Source organism: Anolis sagrei, chromosome 6, assembly GCF_037176765.1.
Source record: "Anolis sagrei isolate rAnoSag1 chromosome 6, rAnoSag1.mat, whole genome shotgun sequence".
Taxonomy (NCBI): Eukaryota; Metazoa; Chordata; class Lepidosauria; order Squamata; family Dactyloidae; genus Anolis; species Anolis sagrei.
This window is the reverse complement of record NC_090026.1, coordinates 2,057,871-2,080,170: the sequence shown is the minus strand read 5'-3', so window position 1 is coordinate 2,080,170 and position 22,300 is coordinate 2,057,871. Positions and strand designations below refer to the sequence as shown.

Here is a 22,300-nt window from a genome sequence, read left to right as displayed (position 1 = left end):
TTTCAACTGACCACCTTCATTAGCATTTGAAGGCCTGGCTGAGCCTGGGAAAATCCCCTGTTGAGAGGTGTTAAGATGTGCCTGGTTGTTTCCTCTCTGCTGTTGTGCTGTTGTAATTTTAGAGTTTTTTTTTAATACTGGTAGCCAGATTTTGTTCATTTTCATGGTCTCTTCCTTTCTGTTGAAATTGTCCACATGCTTCTTGTGGATTTCAATGGCTTCTCTGTGTATCCTGACATGGTGGTTGTTGGTGTGCTCCAGCATTTCTGTGTTCTCAAATAATATGCTGTGTTCTCAAATATTATTATTATTATTATTATTATTATTATTATTATTTTGGTATGGAACCCACAGATGTACACGCACAGAAGCGACATCTCCACCTTTCTCTGGGAACGGTCAAAGGCAGAGATCATCCATTGGCGTTTGAATCTCTTCTAAGCACAGGAACCCCGGAAAGAATGTAAGCAAGGCAGAAGAATGGGCAGAAGGCTGGTTTCTACGCTTTGTGCTTATTGTGCAAGGAAGCATCACTCAACCGCCCTCAAGCAAGGAAGCAGGAGGGCATACGGGTGGGTGAAGGGGGTTGTGCCACGGCTCCGTGTCCACACCTCTGTTCCTCCAGCCCTCGGGCATCACGGAGGTGACACACGGAAAGGCCTGCCCAGAGGTGCCCACCTGGCCCCATGGCTCCTGCCCCCCTCGGGGCCCCTTCCCTTGACTCACCATGGCTTGTTCAATCTTGTTGTCTATGGCTATCATGCTGCTGTTTGTTCCGCTGCAGGAAAAGAGAGAGAGAGAGAGAAGAAAGTGGATTAAGAGAGAAAACCAACCTTCGGGCCAGCCCTTACGCCACCACCACCACCATTCTCCATTTGCCTATGTTGCTCTGACAATTATAATTAACACTCTCCAAAGTGGCGGACAAGACCCTAGAATCATAGAATCATAGAATCAAAGAGTTGGAAGAGACCTGGTGGGCCATCCAGTCCAACCCCATTCTGCCAAGAAGCAGGAATATTGCATTCAAATCACCCCTGACAGATGGCCATCCAGCCTCTGCTTAAAAGCTTCCAAAGAAAGAGCCTCCACCACACTCTGGGGCAGAGAGTTCCACTGCTGAACGGCTCTCACAGTCAGGAAGTTCTTCCTCATGTTCAGATGGAATCTCCTCTCTTGTAGTTTGAAGCCATTGTTCCCTTGCGTCCTAGTCTCCAAGGAAGCAGAAAACAAGCTTGCTCCCTCCTCCTCCCTGTGGCTTCCTCTCACATATTTATACATGGCTATCATATCTCCTCTCAGCCTTCTCTTCTTCAGGCTAAACATGCCCAGTTCCCCAAGCCGCTCCTCATAGGGCTTGTTCTCCAGACCCTTGATCATTTTAGTCGCCCTCCTCCGCTACCGGCTTAAGAGTTACCTCTGCATCACTCTCTTCCAAATCGCAATGGAAACCCCAGAGCACCAAAAAGCCCTGGCTTCAGGCGGCATTCTTTTCTCCCGCGGCCACAAAATTTTCCACTGGATCTAGCGGAGCTCACACAACCAGATACACAGGCTGTCCACCTGAAAGTATCTGTGTAATGAGCGTGACCTTAGACGTGTGCAGAGTGACCTGGGCACTCCGCACAGGTCTTAAGATCACACTTGTTACCCACATAGCGGCACACTTCTTTTCAGGAGACGTGTGGCATCCAAGAGTCTCCCACCTCTCGGTTCTTTGAGGGGTTTGCAAAGCCCTTGGCCATGGGACCAGTGGAGAAAACGGCCAAGAGAAAATCTGACCGGCAGCGGTGGCAGCACGGCCCAAGGTCCTCTGGGGATCCAGCTGTGTTTGTTTATTTACATCCCGTTCCGTGCGCTGAGCTCCAAGCTCCAAACAAAAGCCAGAAGGCGCTCCAGGCGTGGGATTGAAATGCAACTCCCCAAAGCCGACAGCCAGTTGGTCAAGGGTGGGCAAAGCAACGCATGGATTTTCCCCACTGATGCTGCCTATGCCATCCCCAAAATCTCTCCTAGAATCATAGAATCAAAGAGTTGGAAGAGACCTCATGGGCCATCCAGTCCAACCCTCCTCTCAGGTAGCACACTGTATTTTACTGGGACTTTCCTTTGAGAGATAGTTCAAGGAGCCTGCCCTGCTTCTTCTTCACCCTCGTTTGCACAGTCTGGTAGCAATCCCCACAACAAGCCTTTCTCCATCTCAATAGGACATAGAATCATAGAATCCTAGAGTTGGAAGAGACCTCCTGGGCCATCCAGTCCAACCCCATTCTGCCAGGTATTGTGTCAAATTTGGACCTGGGAATGAAAATACATTCTGTGTATTGTTGAAGGCTTTGTATTGTCGAAGGATCTTCTCACCTCTGCAGGCGTCTACCGTGTCCCATGCAGCTGTGGACAAGTCTACATAGGGACCACCAAACGCAGCATTGCCCAGACACACATCAAGGAACATGAAAGGCACTGCAAACTACTCCAGCCACAGAAATCAGCCATAGCAGAGCACCTGAGGAACCGGCCTGGACACAGCATATTATTTGAGAACACAGAAGTGCTGGACCACTCTCACAACCACCATGTCAGGCTACACAAAGAAACCATTGAAATCCACAAGCATGTGGACTATTTCAACAGAAAGGAAGAAACCATGAAAATGAACAAAATCTGGCTACCAGTATTAAAAAACTCTAAAATTACAACAGCAAAACAACAGAGGGGAAACAAACAGGCACATAAAATCACTCTCAAGAAAAGATTCCCCCAGGTACTTCCAAGCCATTGAATGCTAATCAAGGTGATCAGCTGAAACATTCACACCCAGCCCCAGCAGCCAAAAAGTCCTTTGTCCCACCCTGGTCATTCCACAGATATATAAACCCATTTTTCCTACTTCCAACAGACCTCACTCCCTCTGAGGATGCTTGCCATAGATGCAGGCGAAACGTCAGGAGAAAAATTGCCTCCAGAACATGGCCATATAGCCCGGAAAAACCTACAACACCCCAAAATACATTCTGCATATCGGATATTAACATTACGATTCATAACAGTAGCAAAATTACAGTTATGATGTAGCAACAAAAATAATTTTATTGTTGGGGGTCACCACAACACGAGGAACTGTATTATGGGGTCACGGCATTAGGAAGGTTGAGAACCAGTGCTCTAGTCGAACGCCTGGCCCCAGAGCCAAGTCTTCAGTTGTCTTCTGAAGGACAGGAGGAAGGTGGCCAACCTGATGTCCTTAGGGTGAGAGTTCCACAGATGGGGGGCCACTGCCGAAAAGGCCCTGTCTCTTGTCCCCATTAACCGCGTTTGCAAGAGTGGTGGGATCGAGAGCAGGAACTCTCCTGATGATCTTAAGCTTTGTCTAGACCTTTGACCATTTCGGTCGCCCTTCTCTGAACACCCTCCAACTCGTCCATCTCCTAAATTGTGTTTCCCAGAACTGGACACAGGGTTATTCTAATAGTCCCTTCCAGCCCTATGCTTCTAAGGCCTAAGAGCAGCATCCTAAGGTCAGAAAGGGTTTTCCAAGGTTCATCTAGTCCAGCCCTCTCGATGCCTGGCTCGAGAGCAGTACGTGTGAAAAAGATCTTGGAGTCCTCGTGGACAACAAGTTACACATGAGCCAACAATGTGATGTGGCGGCAAAAAAAGCCAATGGGATTTTGGCCTGCATCAATAGGAGCATAGTGTCTAGATCTAGGGAATTAATGCTACCCCTCTATTCCGCTTTGGTTAGGCCACACCTGGAATATTGTGTCCAGTTCTGGGCACCACAATTCAAGAGAGATATTGACAAGCTGGAATGTGTCCAGAGGAGAGCGACTAAAATGATAAAAGGTCTGGAGAACAAGCCCTATGAGGAGCGGCTTAAGGAGCTGGGCATGTTTAGCCTGAAGAAGAGAAGGCTGAGAGGGGATATGATAGCCATGTATAAATATGTGAGAGGAAGCCACAGGGAGGAGGGAGCAAGCTTGTTTTCTGCTTCCCTGGAGACTAGGATACAATTGAACAATGGCTTCAAACTACAGGAGAGGAGATTCCATCTGAACATGAGGAAGAACTTCCTGACTGTGAGAGCCATTCAGCCGTGGAACTCTCTGCCCCGGAGTGTGGTGGAGGCTCCTTTTTTGGAAGCTTTTAAGCAGAGGCTGGATGGCCATCTGTCAGGGGTGATTTGAATGCAATATTCCTGCTTCTTGGCAGAATGGGGTTGGACTGGATGGCCCATGAGGTCCCTTCCAACTCTTTGATTCTATGATTCTATTTTTCTATCCTCTCAGAGGCACAACCAAAGTGTATTTAGACAGCATTATCTGCTGAGTTTCACACCCTCAGTGCCCTCTGTGTCAGGACACAGGAGTCCCTTCCTGTTGCCATTTGCAAACAACCACAATCGCACAACTCCCCCTCCCCTCCCGGCTACCTGTGCAAGACAAGCAGGAGCGAAACCAAGGTTTTGTCCACCTCTTTTTTCCGGCCGTTGAGCTTCCGGGCGACACCGGCGGCTTGCAGGCCTTCGCTGAGCCTGGGCCGGGCGGGAGAGGGGTCCCTGGAAAGGGCCGGGGAGGTGCAGCCGCGATGCCGGGGTCTCTGGGGGTCCCCCGAATGGGGCAGTGCGCAGCAGCCGCAGCCTTGGGGCTCCTGCCGGGACTCGTAGGCACTGACCATGGTCCTGACGGAAACCCCTTGGGGTGTTTCCATGGCACAGACCGCTCAAGATGCTCAGACCCACCCTGGGAGGTCCTGGGTCTCCTGGATCAGGTGTGGGTCCTGTGTCACTTGATCTTTGGTCTCCTTTGGCGCGGTCTGCAATTGCCGTGACTCCTGGGATGTTTTCTCCTTGGTCCCAATGATCAGAGAGGTCCTGGGTCTCCTGGATTGGGTTTGGGTCCTGTGTCACTTGATCTTTGGTCTCCTTTGGCGCGGTCTGCAATTGCCGTGACTCCTGGGATGTTTTCTCCTTGGTCCCAATGATTAGAGAGGTCCTGGGTCTCCTGGATTGGGTTTGCGTCCTGTGTCACTTGATCTTTGGTCTCCTGTGGTGGGGTCTGCAATTGCTGTGACTCCTGGGACGTTTTCTCCTTGGTCCCAATGATCAGAGAGGTCCTGGGTCTCCTGGATTGGGTTTGGGTCCTGTGTCCCTTGTTCTTCTGTCTCCTGTGGTGGGGTCTGCAATTGCTGTGACTCCTGGGACGTTTTCTCCTTGGTCCCAATGATCAGAGAGGTCCTGGGTCTCCTGGATTGGGTTTGCGTCCTGTGTCACTTGATCTTTGGTTTCCTGTGGTGGGGTCTTCAATTGCCGTGACTCCTGGGACGTTTTGTCCTTGGTCCCAATGATCAGAGAGGTCCTGGGTCTCCTGGATTGGGTTTGCGTCCTGTGTCACTTGATTTTTGGTCTCCTTTGGCGCGGTCTGCAATTGCCGTGACTCCTGGGACGTTTTCTCCTTGGTCCCAATGATCAGAGAGGGCCTGGGTCTCCTGAATTGGGTTTGCGTCTTGTGTCACTTGATCTTTGGTCTCCTGTGGTGGGTTCTGCAATTGCCGTGTCTCCTGGGACGTTTTCTCCTTGGTCCCAATGATCAGAGAGGGCCTGGGTCTCCTGAATTGGGTTTGCGTCTTGTGTCACTTGATCTTTGGTCTCCTTTGGTGCGGTCTGCAATTGCTGTGACTCCTGGGATGTTTTCTCCTTGGTCCCAATGATCAGAGAGGTCCTGGATCTCCTGGATTGGGTTTGCGTCCTGTGTCACTTGATCTTTGGTCTCCTGTGGTGGGGTCTGCAATTGCTGTGACTCCTGGGATGTTTTCTCCTTGGTCCCAATGATCAGAGAGGTCCTGGATCTCCTGGATTGGGTTTGTGTCCTGTGTCACTTGATCTTTGGTCTCCTGTGGTGGGGTCTGCAATTGCCGTGTCTCCTGGGACGTTTTCTCCTTGGTCCCAATGATCAGAGAGGTCCTGGGTGTCTTGGATTGGGTTTGCGTCCTGTGTCACTTGATTTTTGGTCTCCTTTGGCGCGGTCTGCAATTGCCGTGACTCCTGGGACGTTTTCTCCTTGGTCCCAATGATCAGAGAGGTCCTGGGTCTCCTGGATTGGGTTTGCGTCCTGTGTCACTTGATCTTTGGTCTCCTGTGGTGGGGTCTGCAATTGCTGTGACTCCTGGGTACCAATGATCAGAAGGTCTTCTTCCCTCCTGATCAGCTCTCTCGCTCTTTCTGCCCCATAGCCATCCAGGGAAGGTGTCCCAGTTCAAGGGAGAACAGGGGAGGCAGGACCCGATCCGCTGCCAATCATCTCCCCAAATCAGAAGGACGCATTCTCTCCAGGTCTGATCCCTTGCTCTTCGTGCAACCTCATGTCCATCTGTATGACCGGACCCATCCCCGCTGGGGGGCAGGACCTGATCCGCTGCAAAGGCTGTGCTTCTTCCTCCTCCTCCTCTTCCTCCTCCCCTCGCATTCAGTCCCAGCTGGCTGAATTGGGGAGGGGGGGAGGTTTGTAATGATGGGGGTGTGAGCATCAGATGATGCTCACTGATGCTGCTCCCTGGCACGGCATAAATAGCCATCTCTGTGCCCAGCACCCTCTTTCTCTCAGCCCCCTCTCATTCACTCCCATTGGCCGAGGCGTAAGTGTGTGTATGTGAGTGTGAACAAGTGTATGTGTCCGCCCCCTCCCCCCCCCCCCCGCCATTTCGACACACAGAAGGGACATCAGATGTCCTTGCAAAGCCTTGAAGCTGTCCAGGGAAGCTGGACAGGGAGAACAGGGTGGGCAGGCCAAACCCCCAACCCCAAACAAACACAGTCAAGATCCGCACTGTGTATCTCCACTCCAGTCCCCCCCCCCCCCCTCCAAAACAAGGAAAAAGTGTCCGGCCGAAAGCCAAACGCCTCCTCGGCCAAAGCCTCTCCTTCACCCCTTCCTTGTTCTTGGCTCTGGAGTGACAGAGAAGACTTGGCGGATTGGGGAGTGGGGGGGGCACAAAGGGCCCTTTATGAGCCTGCCACCCTCTGTTTATGCCAGTCCCCTCCAGGGAGGGGGGAGTGTTGTGGAGGGTGGGGACGTTGCGATGGAGACCGGGAACGGAGCCCAAGCGCATTGCATAACGCGTTGCACCCGGTGCGCTTGCACCAGGAAACACAACTCCCCCCCCCCTCCCCAATTACACAATTTGGTTCTATTGGGGGGAGGCATAGGTGGGGAAGGGGCTTGGGCATGTAAGGAAATCTGTTTCATACAGGTATGGGCAAACTTTGGCCCTCCAGGTGTTTTGGACTTCAACTCCCACCATTCCTAACAGCCTGTAGGCTGTTAGGAATGGTGGGAGTTGAAGTCCAAAACACCTGGAGGGCCAAAGTTTGCCCAGGCCTGGTGTAAATGGTAATACAAGCTTGCTAGTTGCAACAGGCAAGGGTTCAGTCTCCCATCCTGTTTGGGAGGTGGCTAGGATACTTCTATACAGATACCCTCACTGATTGACTTTGCAAACTTCGGGGCTACTCAAATGCTAATTCAAGTTTGTTATTTGCAACATGCAAGGGTTCTGTCTCCCACCCAGTTTGGGAGATGGCTAGGCTACCTCTATGCAGATACCCTCACTGATAGACTTTGCAAACTTCGGGGCTACTCAAATGCTAATTCAAGTTTGTTATTTGCAACATGCAAGGGTTCTGTCTCCCACCCTGTTTGGGAGGTGGCTAGGATACCTCTAAGCAGATACCCTCACTGATTGACTTTGCAAACTTCAGGGCTACTCAAATGCTAATCCAAGCTTGCTAATTGCAACAGGCAAGGGTTCTTTCTCCCACCCTTTTTGGGAGGTGGCTAGGCTACCTCTATGCAGATACCCTCACTGATTGACTTTGCAAACTTCAGGGCTACTCAAATGCTAATTCAAGCTTGCTCATTGCAACAGACAAGAGTTCTGTCTCCCACCCTGTTTGGGAGGTGGCTAGGCTACCTCTACGCAAAATACCCTTACTGATTGACTTTGCAAACTTCAGGGCTACACAAATGCTAATTCAAGCTTGCTCATTGCAACAGACAAGAGTTCTTTCTCCTGCTCTGTTTGGGAAGTGGCTAGGCTACCTCTATGCAGATATCCTCACTGATTGACTTTGCAAGCTTCAGAGCTATGCAAATGCTAATTCAAGTTTGTTGTTTGGGAAGTGGCTAGCATACCTCTATGCAGATACCCTCACTGGTTGACTTTGCAAACTTCAGGGCTACTCAAATGCTAATTCAAGCTTGCTAATTGCAACAGACAAGGGTTCTTTCTCCCACCCAGTTTGGGAGGTGGCTAGGATACCTCTATGCAGATACCCTCACTGATTGAGTTTGCAAACTACAGAGCTACGCAAATGCTAATTCAAGTTTGTTAATTGCAACAGTCAAGGGTTCTTTCTCCCACCCTGTTTGGGAGGTGGCTAGGCTACCTCTATGCAGATACCCTCACTGATAGACTTTGCAAACTTCAGAGCTATGCAAATGCTAATTCAAGTTTGTTGTTTGGGAGGTGGCTAGGATACCTCTATGCAGATACCCTCACTGGTTGACTTTGCAAACTTCAGGGCTACTCAAATGCTAATTCAAGCTTGCTAATTGCAACAGACAAGGGTTCTTTCTCCCACCCTGTTTGGGAGGTGGCTAGGCTACCTCTATGCAGATACCCTCACTGATAGACTTTGCAAACTTCAGAGCTATGCAAATGCTAATTCAAGTTTGTTGTTTGGGTGGTGGCTAGGATACCTCTATGCAGATACCCTCACTGATTGACTTTGCAAACTTCAGGGCTACTCAAATGCTAATTCAAGTTTGTTAATTGCAACAGTCAAGGGTTCTTTCTCCCACCCTGTTTGGGAGATGGCTAGGCTACCTCTATGCAGATACCCTCACTGATAGACTTTGCAAACTTCAGAGCTATGCAAATGCTAATTCAAGTTTGTTGTTTGGGAGGTGGCTAGGATACCTCTATGCAGATACCCTCACTGGTTGACTTTGCAAACTTCAGGGCTACTCAAATGCTAATTCAAGCTTGCTAATTGCAACAGACAAGGGTTCTGTCTCCCACCCTGTTTGGGAGATGGCTAGGCTACCTCTATGCAGATACCCTCACTGATTGACTTTGCAAACTTCAGAGCTACGCAAATGCTAATTCAAGCTTGCTAATTGCAACAGGCAAGGGTTCTTTCTCCCACCCTGTTTGGGAGATGGCTAGGCTACCTCTATGCAGATACCCTCACTGATAGACTTTGCAAACTACAGAGCTATGCAAATGCTAATTCAAGTTTGTTGTTTGGGGGATGGCTAGGCTAGCTCTATTCAGATACCCTCACTGATTGACTTTGCAAACTTCAGGGCTACTCAAATGCTAATTCAAGTTTGTTAATTGCAACAGTCAAGGGTTCTTTCTCCCACCCTGTTTGGGAGATGGCTAGGCTACCTCTACGCAAAATACCCTCACTGATTGACTTTGCAAACTTCAGGGCTACACAAATGCTAATTCAAGCTTGCTCATTGCAACAGTCAAGGGTTCTTTCTCCCACCATGTTTGGGAGGTGGCTAGGCTACCCCTATGCAGATACCCTCACTGATTGACTTTGCAAACTTCAGGGCTATGCAAATGCTAATGCAAGCTTGCTCATTGCAACAGACAAGGGTTCTTTCTCCCACCCTGTTTGGGAGGTGGCTAGGCTATCTCTACACAAAATACCCTCACTGATTGACTTTGCAAACATCAGGGCTACACAAATGCTAATTCAAGCTTGCTCATTGCAACAGGCAAGGGTTCTTTCTCCCACCCTGTTTGGGAGATGGCTAGGCTACCTCTATGCGGATACCCTTACTGATTGACTTTGCAGCTTCCTGGCTACTCAATGCTAATCAAGCTCGCTAATTGCAACATCCACCCTTTCTTCACACAGACATGGGTTCTTTTCTCCCACCCTGGATAGTATTCCACATACACACACCCCCCCCCCATATATACACTCCACTTGCTTCACTACCTCTATGCAGATACCCTTACTGATTGACTTTGCAAACATCAGGGCTGCTCAATGCTATTCTAGCTCGCCAATTGCAACACCACACTTGCTTCACACAGACAAGGGTTCTTTCTCCCACCCTGGGCATTATTCCACAGGTACATTATTTACACTCCACTTGCCTCACAGCCAACAGAACCTCTGAAGACACCATTAGCCCCAGATGGAGGTGAAACGTCAGGAGACAATATTACTGGAACTTGGCCAAACAGCTCGAAAAGCCCACAGCAACCCATTAGTATACAGTTTATATAGCCTTGAGTCAAAAGGCCTCCAACTGCACACAGTGTAGACCAGGCATGGGCCAACTTCAGCCCTCTGGTGTTTTGGACTTCAACTCCCACCATTCCTAACAGCCTAACGGCTGTTAGGAATGGTGGGAGTTGAAGTCCAAAACACCTGGAGGGCCAAAGTTTGCCCAGGCCTGGTGTAGATGCATCTGCAATCTTTGGAGTTTTGAGGTGCAAGGCATCCCCTCGACTTCTCTCCATCCCTTGTGGGTCTCTTTCAGGTGGTGGCCCCACACCTGTGGAAACAGGTTCCTCCTGAGCCTCTGTGAGCAAAGTGACCTTGGCGTATGGAGGACTTCCCTCTTCCTTCTTCCCAGGTGCAGATGGAGCCCGAACGGAGGCTCTGGTACTTTTCCATCCCTCCTGCCCTCATTTTGCAAGGAGACTGCACCGCACGGTAAGCTGCAACCGGCCTGGCCCCTCACCACATCCCCTCCCTATGGGTGTAGTAATATTCCATGCCCCCTGGCATTTCCGTGACGAAACCACAACACGTGTGGCGGCCAAGCAACATCCGCTCATTGTCAACGCGAGCCATGCACACGCTCGGGGAGGCTGCAGCAGGTTGCTTTTGCCTGAATTCCATGAATGACTTAGATGAAGGGTTAGAAGGCAGGATCATCAAGTTTGCAGACGACACCAAGTTGGGAGGGAGAGCCAAGACTCCAGAGGACAGGAGCAGGATTCAAAACCATCTTGACAGATTAGAGAGATGAATGGCCAAAACTAACACAATGAAGTTCAACAGGAACAAATGCAAGATACTCCACTTTGGCAGAAAAAACAAAATGCAAAGAGACAGAACGGGGGACGATTGGCTTGAGAGCAGTATGTGTGAAAAAGATCTTGGAGTCCTCGTGGACAACAAGTTCAAAATGAGCCAGGAATGTGATGTGGCGGCAAAAAAAGCCAATGGGATTGTGGCCTGCATCAGGAGGAGCATAGTGCCTAGATCCAGGGAAGTCCTGCTCCCCATGCTCTATTCCGCTTTGGTTAGACCTCACCTGGAATATTGTGTCCAATTCTGGGCACCACAATTCAAGAGAGATATTGGCAAGCTGGAATGTGTCCAGAGGAGGGCGACTAAAATGATCAAGGGTCTGGAGAACAAGCCCTATGAGGAGCGGCTTAAGGAGCTAAGCATGTTTAGCCTAAAGAAAAGAAGGCTGAGACATGATAGCCATGGATAAATATGTGAGAGGAAATTGTAGGGAGGCAGGAGCAAGCTTCCTTTCTGCTTCCCTGGAGACTAGGACGCGGAACAATGGCTTCCAACTACAAGAAAGGAGATTCCACCTGAACATGAGGAAGAACTTCCTGACTGAGAGCCATTCAGCAGTGGAACTCTCTGCCCCGGAGTGTGGTGGAGGCTCCTTCTTTGGAAGCTTTTAAACAGAGGCTGGATGGCCATCTGTCAGGGGTGATTTGAATGCTTAAGCAGCTGAGATGTAAAAGGTAAGGGCCTGAGGCTGCTAGGAATTGTGGGAGTTGGAGTCCAAAACACCCAGAGGGCCGAAGTTGGCCCATGCTTTGTCTAGCACAAGCTTTTGTTCACTTTGGGTGCAACCAGACTCCAGGACTGTCCGATAATCCAAAACCTTTGGCAACATGGAGCCAAAGTTCACCGTGAGGGCTGACCCTTGGCGTTGGGATGCCCGAGGCAAATGGTAATGTGCACTCCACTCGACTCACTTCCTCCCCAGGTCAAGGAGAAAGGAGACATTTGCGCATTAGAGGCCATGCCATTTTCCCAGCACCTCTTTGCCACCCTCCCAGGAGCAAACACGCGCACCTAATGCACCGAAGGACCGCCCCAAAGAGTGCCGCCCTCCCAAGGCACCCGGAATCTGCCGCCCGAGGCAACCCTTGGCCTAATGGCAGGGCGGGGTGTCCCTGTTTTGGGCAAGACGCGGCAGGATCCCTGGAGCCCACCCAGGAAGCGGAGACGAGGCACGGAAACAAGCCCAAATGGCCCCAAAACAGTGGCCTCTCCCCAGCTTTGGAATCTGGCAAAAGAAAATGTATTGTAGCTGGAATCATGGGGGTTGTTGTTTTTTTTCTGGGCTGTATGACCATGTTCCAGAAGCCTTCTCTCCTGACCTTGAGTTTGGGAGTTGTAGTTCACCTATATCCAGAGAGCACTGTGTACTCCAACAATTACAGATCTGGGCCAAACTTGGCATAAATACTCAATATTCCCAAATGTGAACACTGGTGGAGTTTGGGGAAAATAGACCTTGACATTTGGGAGTTGCAATTGCTGGGATTTATAGTTCACCTACAGTCAAAGAGCATTCTGAACTCCATCAATGATGGAATTGAACCAAATTTGGTACACAGAACTCCCACAACCAACAGAAAACACTGGAAGGGATTGGTGGGCATTGACCTTGAGTTTGGGAGTTGTAGTTCACCTACATCCAGAGAGTATTGTGGACTCAAACAATGATGGATCTAGGGCAAACATGGCATGGATACTCAATATGCCCAAACGTGATCACTGGTAGAGTTTGGGGAAAATAGACCTTGACTTTTGGGAGTTGTAGTTGCTGGGATTTATTGTTCACCTACAATCAAGAGCATTCGGAACCCTAACAATGATAGAATTAGGCCAAACGTCCCCCACACAACGTGCACGACCAACAGAAAATACTGTGTTGTTGAAGGCTTTCATGGCAGGAATCATTGGGATTGTTGTAAGTTTTTTGGGCTGTAAGGCCATGTTCCAGAAGCATTCTAGATGCAGGCGAAACGTCAGGAGAGAATGCTTCTGGGACATGGCCATACAGCCTGAAAAACTTACAGCAACCCAGAAAATACTGTGTTTTCTGAAGATCTTTGGTGACCTTTGACATCCCCAGGGGTCCTGACCCCCACGTTGAGAAACGCTGCTCTTAGGGTTGGCCTAAAGTCGGTCACAACTCGAAAACACAGAACGACAAAAGACAGGGAACTGCCTTCCGCCTGCCTTGGACAGAGCCCAAATCCAATGCACTTCCTTTGCAAAATTCTGTGTTTTCTGAGGGTCTTTGGTGACCTCTTTGGCATCCCCAGGGGTCCTGACCCCCACGTTGAGAAACGCTGCTCTTAGTTGTTCATTTGTTCAGTCGTCTCCGACTCTTCGTGACCTCATGGACCAGTCCACGCCAGAGCTCCCTGTCGGCCGTCACCACCCCCAGCTCCTTCAAGGTCAGTCCAGTCACTTCAAGGATGCCATCCATCCATCTTGCCCTTGGTCGGCCCCTCTTCCTTTTGCCTTCCACTTTCCCCAGCATAATTGTCTCCTCTAGGCTTTCCTGTCTCCTCATGATGTGGCCAAAGTACTTCAACTTTGTCTCTAGTATCTTTCCCTCCAGTGAGCAGTCGGGTTTTATTTCCTGGAGGATGGACTGGTTGGATCTTCTCGCAGTCCAGGGCACTCTCAGAACTTTCCTCCAACACCACAGCTCAAAAGCATCGATCTTCCTTCGCTCAGCCTTCCCTAAGGTCCAGCTCTCACATCCGTAGGTGACTACAGGGAAGACCATGGCTTGGACTAGGCAATGGATCTTGGTTGCCAGTCTGATGTCTCTACTCTTGACGATTTTATCGAGACTGGACATTGCTCTCCTCCCAAGAAGGAAGCGTCTCCTGATTTCCTGGCCACAGTCTGCGTCTGCAGTAATCTTTGCGCCTAGAAATACAAAGTCTGTCACGGCCTCCACATTGCTGCTCTTAGGGTTGGCCTAAAGTCAGTCACAACTTGAAAACACAGAACGACAAAAGACAAGGAAGAAGGAACTGCCTTCCTTGGCCTGAGCCCAAATCCAATGCTTTTCCCTTGCAAAATTCTGTGTTTTCTGAAGGTCTTTGGTGACCTCTAACATCCCCAAGGGTCCTGACCCCCACGTTGAGAAATACTGCTCTTAGGGTTGACCTAAAGTCAGTCACAACTTGAAAACACAAAAGACGGGGAAGAAGGAACTGCCTGCCTTGGACTGAGCCCAAATCCAATGGGTTTCCCATGCCAAGTGACCCCTTTTCTCCTCCTGGCAGCAAAAATGTCCCGGGCGACCGAGCCAGAGAGTCATCCGTGGAGTCCAGGGGTTAACCCCAAACCGCTGGGGCCAATGTTTGGGTGTTGAGCCAGCTGGGCATGAAGCCTAGGAGCGGAGCTCAAGAAAACCAGCCTTGCTGGTTTGGATAGGCTGGTGCCTCCTTGGCCTCAGGGCACTGGTCCGAAGCAGCTGGCAGGGAGGAAGAAAAGAAGGAAGGAAGGAAGGAGGAAGCCAGCCAAAAAAGAAGGAGAGACACAGGCCTGCAAACCACGGCCTGCTCCTCCTCCTCAGGGTCTATTCTTGGAGCGGCCTCTCTCTTCCACTCCACGGGGACGTGCCAAGATGCCCACTTTTGGGGGGAGGAAGAGAAGGACGGGCTCCTCACTCGAAGGCGTCCTGCCATGCGCGGCCCTCCGCCCCTTCTCCTCACTGGCTGCTCCGTCCTGCCATCCCCTCCGCATAAACACCGCTAAGAATAGCCCCGTCAAATCCCAAAAGGAATGCGGTGGGTGCCAGCTCGAACCGGCCTCTGTGGCTTGGCCTGCCCCTGCATGGCCACGCTCCCTGATCCTTCTTCTTCTTGGCCCGGGTTCCCCTCCAAAGGGAGGAAGGAACTCATGGAAGGCCTTCTCCTCCATGTCAAAGCCACCGGACAGGAGCAGAGAAGCTCCGCAAAGAAAGCAAGAGAGCTTGGCAGCAGGACAATCCTAGGACTGGGCAGCCTTGGGGGTCAGAGGGCACACCAGAAGCATCCTAGATGGGTTGTGGTAGTTTTTTCAGGCTAACCCTCAACCTCTGAGGATGCCTGCCATAGATGTGGGCGAAATGTCAGGAGATAATGCTTCTGGAACATGGCCAGGCAGCCAGAAAAACTCACAGCAACCCTTCCAACAGACCTCACAATGTATTGTCGAAGGCTTTCATGGCTCGAATCACTAGGTTCTTGTGGGTTTTTTCGGGCTATAGGGCCATGGTCTAGAGGCATTCTCTCCTGACGCTTCGCCTGCATCTATGACAAGCATCCTCAGAGGTAGTGAGACCTCACTACCTCTGAGGATGCTTGCCATAGATGCAGGCGAAACGTCAGGAGAGAATGCCTCTAGACCATGGCCATATAGCCTGAAAAAACCTACAACAACCCAGTGATTCCGGCTATGAATGCTTTCAACAATATAATGACAGAATTGGACCAAATTTGGGATGAATACTCAATATTGACAAATGTGAACACTAGTGGAGTTTGGGGGAAATCATCCTTGACATTTGGGAGTTGTAGTTGCTGGGATTTATAGTTCACCTACAATCAAAAAGCATTCTGAACCCCACCAATGATGGAATTCAACCCAACTTGGCCAACAAAATTCCCATGACCAACAGAAAATACTGGAAGGGTTTAGTGGGCATTGACCTTGAGTTTTGGAGTTGTAGTTCACCTACATCCAGAGAGCCCAGTGGACTCAAACAATGATAGAATTGGACCAAATTTGGGACGAATACTCAATATTGCCAAATGTGAACGCTAGTGGAGTTTGGGGGAAAATCATCCTTGACATTTGGGAGTTGTAATTGCTGGGATTTATAGTTCACCTACAATCAAAAAGCATTCTGAACCCCACCAATGATGGAATTCAACCAAACTTGGCCAACAAAATTCCCATAACCAACAGAAAATACTGGAAGGGATTGGTGGGAATTGACCTTGAGTTTTGGAGTTGTAGTTCACCTACATCCAGAGAGCACTGCGGACTCAAACAATGATGGATCTGGACCAAATTTGGGGTGAATACTCAATATTGCCAAATGTGAACACTAGTGGAATTTGGGGGAAATCATCCTTGACATGTAGGAGTTGTACTTGCTGGGATTTATAGTTCACCTACAATCCAGAGCCTTCTGAACTCCACCAACGATGGAATTCAACCAAACTTGGCACACAGTTCTCCCATGACCAACAGAAAATACTGGAAGGGTTTGGTGTGCATTGACCTTGAGTTTTGGAGTTGTAGTTCACCTACATCCAGAAAGCCCAGTGGACTCAAACAATGATAGAATTGGACCAAATTTGGGACGAATACTCAATATTGACAAATGTGAACACTAGTGGAGTTTGGGGGAAATCATCCTTGATATTTAGGAGTTGTACTTGCTGGGATTTATAGTTCACCTCCATCCAGAGAGCACTGTGGACTCAATCAATGATAGAATTGGACCAAATTTGGGACAAATACTCAATATTGCCAAATGTGAACACTAGTGGAGTTTGGGGAAAATCATCCTTGACATTTAGGAGTTGTAGTTGCTGGGATTTATAGTTCACGTACAATCAAAGAGCATTCTGAACCCCATCAATGATAGAATTGGGCCAAACTTCCCACACAGAACCCCCCTGTCTTGAAGGGACTCATTGGCATGAGCCTCTCTCCAGCCTTGCATGCTCTCCTTCACCACACATGTGCACCATGCTGCCATGCGCTGAGCATGCCTGCTCGCCCCTCCCCTTGGCTGAGAGACCAGCCAATCACAGCTGAGGAGGACTTTTGGTTGAAGGATTTGCTATCTACATCAGACTCCCAAGCGGTCCATATTCCACTAGTTGGTGGGGACCTAAGGACTAGCCAGTCCAACCCCATTCTGCCAGGCAGGAAAACACAATCAAATCACTCCCAACAGAGGCCCATCCAGCCTCGCCTTTAAGAACTCCAAAAAGGGAGACTCCCCTAGACGCTAAGGAAGGAGATATTCCTACCAGCTGTTAGGAATTGTGGGAGTTGGAGTCCAAAACACCTGGAGGGAGGAAGTTGGGCTTTGCTGCCCCTCCGTTGTGGCCGTGGGGCCTCCCTCCCTCCCTCGCTCTCCCAGCCCAGCCTACCCCACAGGAATGTTGTAAGAAGAGGCACTGGCTTTGCGGGTTTGGACGTGGCGCCGAGCCAAAGCGTGGTGTTTTACGAAAGCCTTTGGGGCACAACGGGTTTTGCTCCATTGGCATGGCTTGCGCTGGCGGATATCATTCCAAATTGCCTGCTTCTAAACAGCCTGGGTTGAGACTAGATGCCCATAGAGCAAGCATGGGCAAACTTGGGCCCTCCAGGTGTTTTGGACTCCAACTCCCACAATTCCTAACAGCCGGTAGGCTGTTAGGAATTGTGGGAGTTGGAGTCCAAAACACCTGGAGGGCCCAAGTTGGCCCATGCCTGCCATAGAGGGCCATTTCTTGTTCTTTTCATAGAATCCTAGAGTTGGAAGAGACCTGGTGGTCCATCATCCAGTCCAACCCCATTCTGCCAAGAAGCAGGAAAATCGCATTCAAAGCACCCCCTACAGATGGCCATCCAGCCTCTGTTCCAAAGCCTCCAAAGGAGGCTCCACCACACTCCAAGGGAGAGAGTTCCACTGCTGAACAGGTCTCACAGTCAGGAAGATCATAGAATCAAAGAGTTGGAAGAGACCTCATGGGCCTTCATGCCAAGAAGCAGGAAAATCGCATTCAAAGCACCCTCGACAGATGGTCATCCAGCTTCATGGGCCTTCCTGCCAAGAAGCAGGAAAATCGCATTCAAAGCATCCCTGACAGATGGCCATCCAGCTTCTGTTCCAAAGCCTCCAAAGAAGGAGCCTCCACCACACTCCAGGGCAGAGAGTTCCACTGCTGAATGGCTCTCACAGTCTGGAAGATCATAGAATCCTAGAGTTGGAAGACACCTCATGGGCCATCATCCAGTCCAACCCCATTCTTCCAAGAAAGAGGAAAATTGCATTCAAATCACCCCTGACAGATGGCCATCCAGCCTCTGTTCCAAAGCCTCCAAAGAAGGAGCCACTACCACACTCCAGGGCAGAGACTTCCACGTCTGAACAGGTCTCAGTCAGGAAGATAATAGAATCTTAGAGTTGGAAGTAATCAAGGGTCTAGAGAACAAGCCCTATGAGGAGTGGCTTAAAGAGCTGGGCATGTTTAGCCTGAAGAAGAGAAGCTTGAGAGGAGACATGATGAGGGCTATGTATAAATATGACCCTCTAGGGAGGAGGGACTTCCCTAGAGACTAGGACGCAATGGAACGATGGCTTCAAACTACAAGAGAGGAGATTCCATCTGAACATGAGGAAGAACTTCCTGACTGTGAGAGCCGTTCAGCAGTGGAACTCTCTGCCCCGGAGTGTGGTGGAGGCTCCTTCTTTGGAAGCTCTAGGATTCATAGAATCATAGAATCATAGAATTAAAGAGCTGGAAGAGACCTAATGGGTGATCCAGTCCAACCCCAATTCTTCCAAGAAGCAGGAAAATCGCATTCAAAGCACCCCTGACAGATGTCCACCCAGCCTCTGTTTAAAAACCTCCAAAGAAGAAGCCTCTACCACACTCTGGGGCAGAGAGTTCCACTGATGAACGTCTCTCACAGTCAGGAAGTTCTTCCTCATGTTCAGATGGAATCTCCTCTCTTGTAGTTTGAAGCCATTGCTCCCTTGCGTCCTAGTCTCCAAGGAAGCAGAAAACAAGCTTGCTCCCTCCTCCTCCCTGTGACTTCCTCTCACATATTTGTACAAGGCTATCATATCTCCTCTCAGCCTTCTCTTCTTCAGGCTAAACATGCCCGGCTCTTTAAGCCGCTCCTCATAGGACTGGATTATCTAGGACGTCTCTTCCAACTCTAGGATTCTATGATGCTATGATTCTATGACTGGGCCCTTATGTCATGCACTTTGGGCCAAGAGAGAGAGAGAGAGAGAGAGGAAGTGTTTGGATGTCCATTTGGGGCTCAGCTGGCAGGGGGTCACTCTTGAAATAGATGGCCTGGCAAAACCCCAAAGCAGGATGGAAATACTAGGTTCCTGTGGGGTTTTTTCGGGCTATATGGCCATGTTCTAGAAGCATTCTCTCCTGACGTTTCGCCTGCATCTATGGCAAGCATCCTCAGAGGTAGTGAGGTCTGTTGGAAGTAGGAAAATGGGTTTATATATGGAAATAGCCCCTCGTGCTGGCCCTGAAGCTCCCCATAGCTGGCCTCTCTGGGTGGGAGCCAGCAGAGGTGGGCTCTTCTATTGACAAGGGCACCCATTACTATCTCTTAGCTTGGCAGGGGCCGAGGAGGGTCCAGTGCCAATGAGGAACCCCCTTAAGTATTGGGGTCTGTGTGGGGGAGTTGGTTCTGAGCTGAGCCTGGCAGGAAGAGCCCCTTCCTCATTGGGAAACCACTTCCGTTGCGGCCTGACGACAGACAACGCCGCCGTTCTCCTTTCCCCGTTTCCTTCCTCTTTCCCCAGGCTTTGAGGCTTCCTCCCTTGCGAAGAAGAAGGGGGCCAGCTCCACGCTTGGGGGTCAATGCGGCTGCAAAGGCAGGCCCAAAGAGAGGGGGCAACCCAAGAGGCCTCCCCACAGGGTCATGGAGCTGGAGGGACACCCTGAAGGTCATCTAGTCCAACGCCAGGGAGGGGAGTGGGTTGCAATCCTTTAGGAAGCGTTTCCCTGGGTTCAAAGTGGCTGGCATCGATCCTTCCAACCTGCCATTTTCTCATGCGCACACGCTCCTTGCAACCCTAGTCATTTTGCAGCTGGCAAAATAAGCAGTTTGGTGGTGTCTCTTTTTTTGGAGGCTTTTCAGCAGAGGCTGGATGGACATCTGTTGGGAGGGATTTGATGGTATCTTCCTGCCTGGCAGGAGCAGATTGGACTCTCTTTCAACTCTAAGATTCTGCCCAGATCAGGAGCAGCACTTGAATCAGGCCTGAACTCTCCCTAGAATTCCAAAGGTCTCTATTTCTGGGTTGCTGTGAGTTTTCTGGGCTGTATGGTCATGTTCCAGAAGCATTCTCTCCTGACATTTCACTTGCATCTATGGCAGGCATCCTCAGAGGTTGTGAGGTCTGTTGGAAACTAGGCAAGTGGGGTTTAGATATCTGTGGAATGCCCCAGCAGCATTCTCTCCTGACATTTCTCCCACATCTACGGCAGCATTCTCTCCTGATGTTTCACCCACATCTACGGCAGGCATCCTCAGAGGTTGTGAGGTCTGTTGGAAACTAGGCAACTGGGGTTTATATATCTGTGGAATACCCCAGCAGCATGCTCTCCTGACATTTCACCCACATCTATGGCAGGCATCCTCAGAGGTTGTGAGGTCAGTTGGAAACTAGGCAAGTGGGATTTATGTATCTGTGGAATGCCCCAGCAGCATTCTTTCCTGATGTTTCGCTCACATCTATGGCAGGCATCCTCAGAGGTTGTGAGGTCTGTTGGAAACTAGGCAAGTGGGATTTATGTATCTGTGGAATGCCCCAGCAGTATTTGCTCCTGTCGTTTCGCCCACATCTATGGCAGGCACCCTCAGAGGTTGTGAGGTCTGTTGGAAACTAGGAAAATGGGGTTTATATATCTGTGGAATGATGTCCAGGAAACCCATGAAAAGGAACAAAATCTGGTTCCCAGTATTTAATTAAAAAAACCCTCTAAAATCAGGACAGTAAAGAAAGAACAACACTCAAAAACAGGGGAATTCCAGACAAGAAACAATCAGGGCCAGCTAATCACCTCCCAATAAAGGATTTCCCCAGGCAAGAAGCAGCCAAGCCTTGAAGCTGCAAGGCTATTCAGTGCTGATCAAGGTGATCAATTGCAGCATTCACGCTTGCCTCGAGCAGATGAAAGTTCTTTCTCCCAAACTGGACATTATCCCATAGATACATAAACCCCGCTTGCCTCCTTTCCAACAGTCCTCTATACAGATACCTTCACTGATTGACTTTGCAGCTGCAAGGCCATTCAGTGCTAATCAAGGTGGCCAAGGGCAGCATTCGCACTTGCCTCAAGCAGACAGTTCTTTCTCCCATCCTGGACACTATCCCACATATACATAAACCCCACTTGCCTTATTTCCAACAGACCTCTATACAGATACCTTTACTGATTGACTTTGCAGCTGCAAGGCCATTCAGTGCTAATCAAGGTGGCCAATGGCAGCATTCACACTTGCCTCAAGCAGACAGTTCTTTCTCCCATCTTGGACATTATCCCACATATACATAAACCCCACTTGCCTCATTTCCAACAGTCCTCTATGCAGATACCTTCACTGATTGACTTTGCAGCTGCAAGGCCATTCAGTGCTAATCAAGGTGGCCAAGGACAGCATTTGCCTCAAGCAGACAGTTCTTTCTCCCATCCTGGACATTATCCCACATATACATAAACCCCACTTGCCTTATTTCCAACAGACCTCTATACAGATACCTTCACTGACTGACTTTGCAGCTGCAAGGCCATTCAGTGCTAATCAAGGTGACCAATGGCAGCATTCACACTTGTCTCAAGCAGAAAGGAGTTCTTTCTCCCACCTTGGACATTATCCCACATATATCTAAACCCCACTTGCCTCATTTCCAAATGACCTCTATGCAGATACCTTCACTGATTGACTTTGCAGCTGCAAGGCCGTTCAGTGCAAATCAAGGTGGCCAATGGCAGCATTCACACTTGCCTCAAGCAGACAGGAGTTCTTTCTCCCACCCTGGACATCATTCCACAGATATCTGAACCCCACTTGCCTAGTTTCCAACAAACCCCTCAACCTCTGAGGATGCCTGCCACAGATGTGGGTGAAACGTCAGGAGAGAATGCTGCTGGGACATTCCACAGATATCTAAACCCCACTTGCCTAGTTTCCAACAGACCCCTCAACCTCTGAGGATGCCTGCCATAGATGTGGGTGAAACGTCAGGAGATAATGCTGCTGGGGCATTCCACAGATATCTAAACCCCACTTGCCTAGTTTCCAACAGACAGACCCCTCAACCTTTGAGGATGCCTGCCATAGATGTGGGTGAAACGTCAGGAGAGAATGCTGCTGGGGCATCCCACAGATATCTAAACCCCACTTGCCTAGTTTCCAACAGACCCCCCAACCTCTGAGGATGCCTGCCATAGATGT

At 49.8% G+C, this 22,300-nt stretch overlaps 1 protein-coding gene across 1 annotated transcript in view; it reads right to left on the bottom strand.

Moving 5' to 3' along the window:
• The window catches only part of TSC22D4 (TSC22 domain family member 4), a 37,124-nt gene that overhangs the window by 4,989 nt on the left and 9,835 nt on the right, over nucleotides 1-22,300 (bottom strand). Inside the window, exon 3 of the mRNA XM_060779804.2 lies at nucleotides 727-778. Within this exon, the coding sequence (XP_060635787.2) occupies nucleotides 727-778 (52 nt within the window). The remainder of the gene's footprint in view (nucleotides 1-726; nucleotides 779-22,300) is intronic.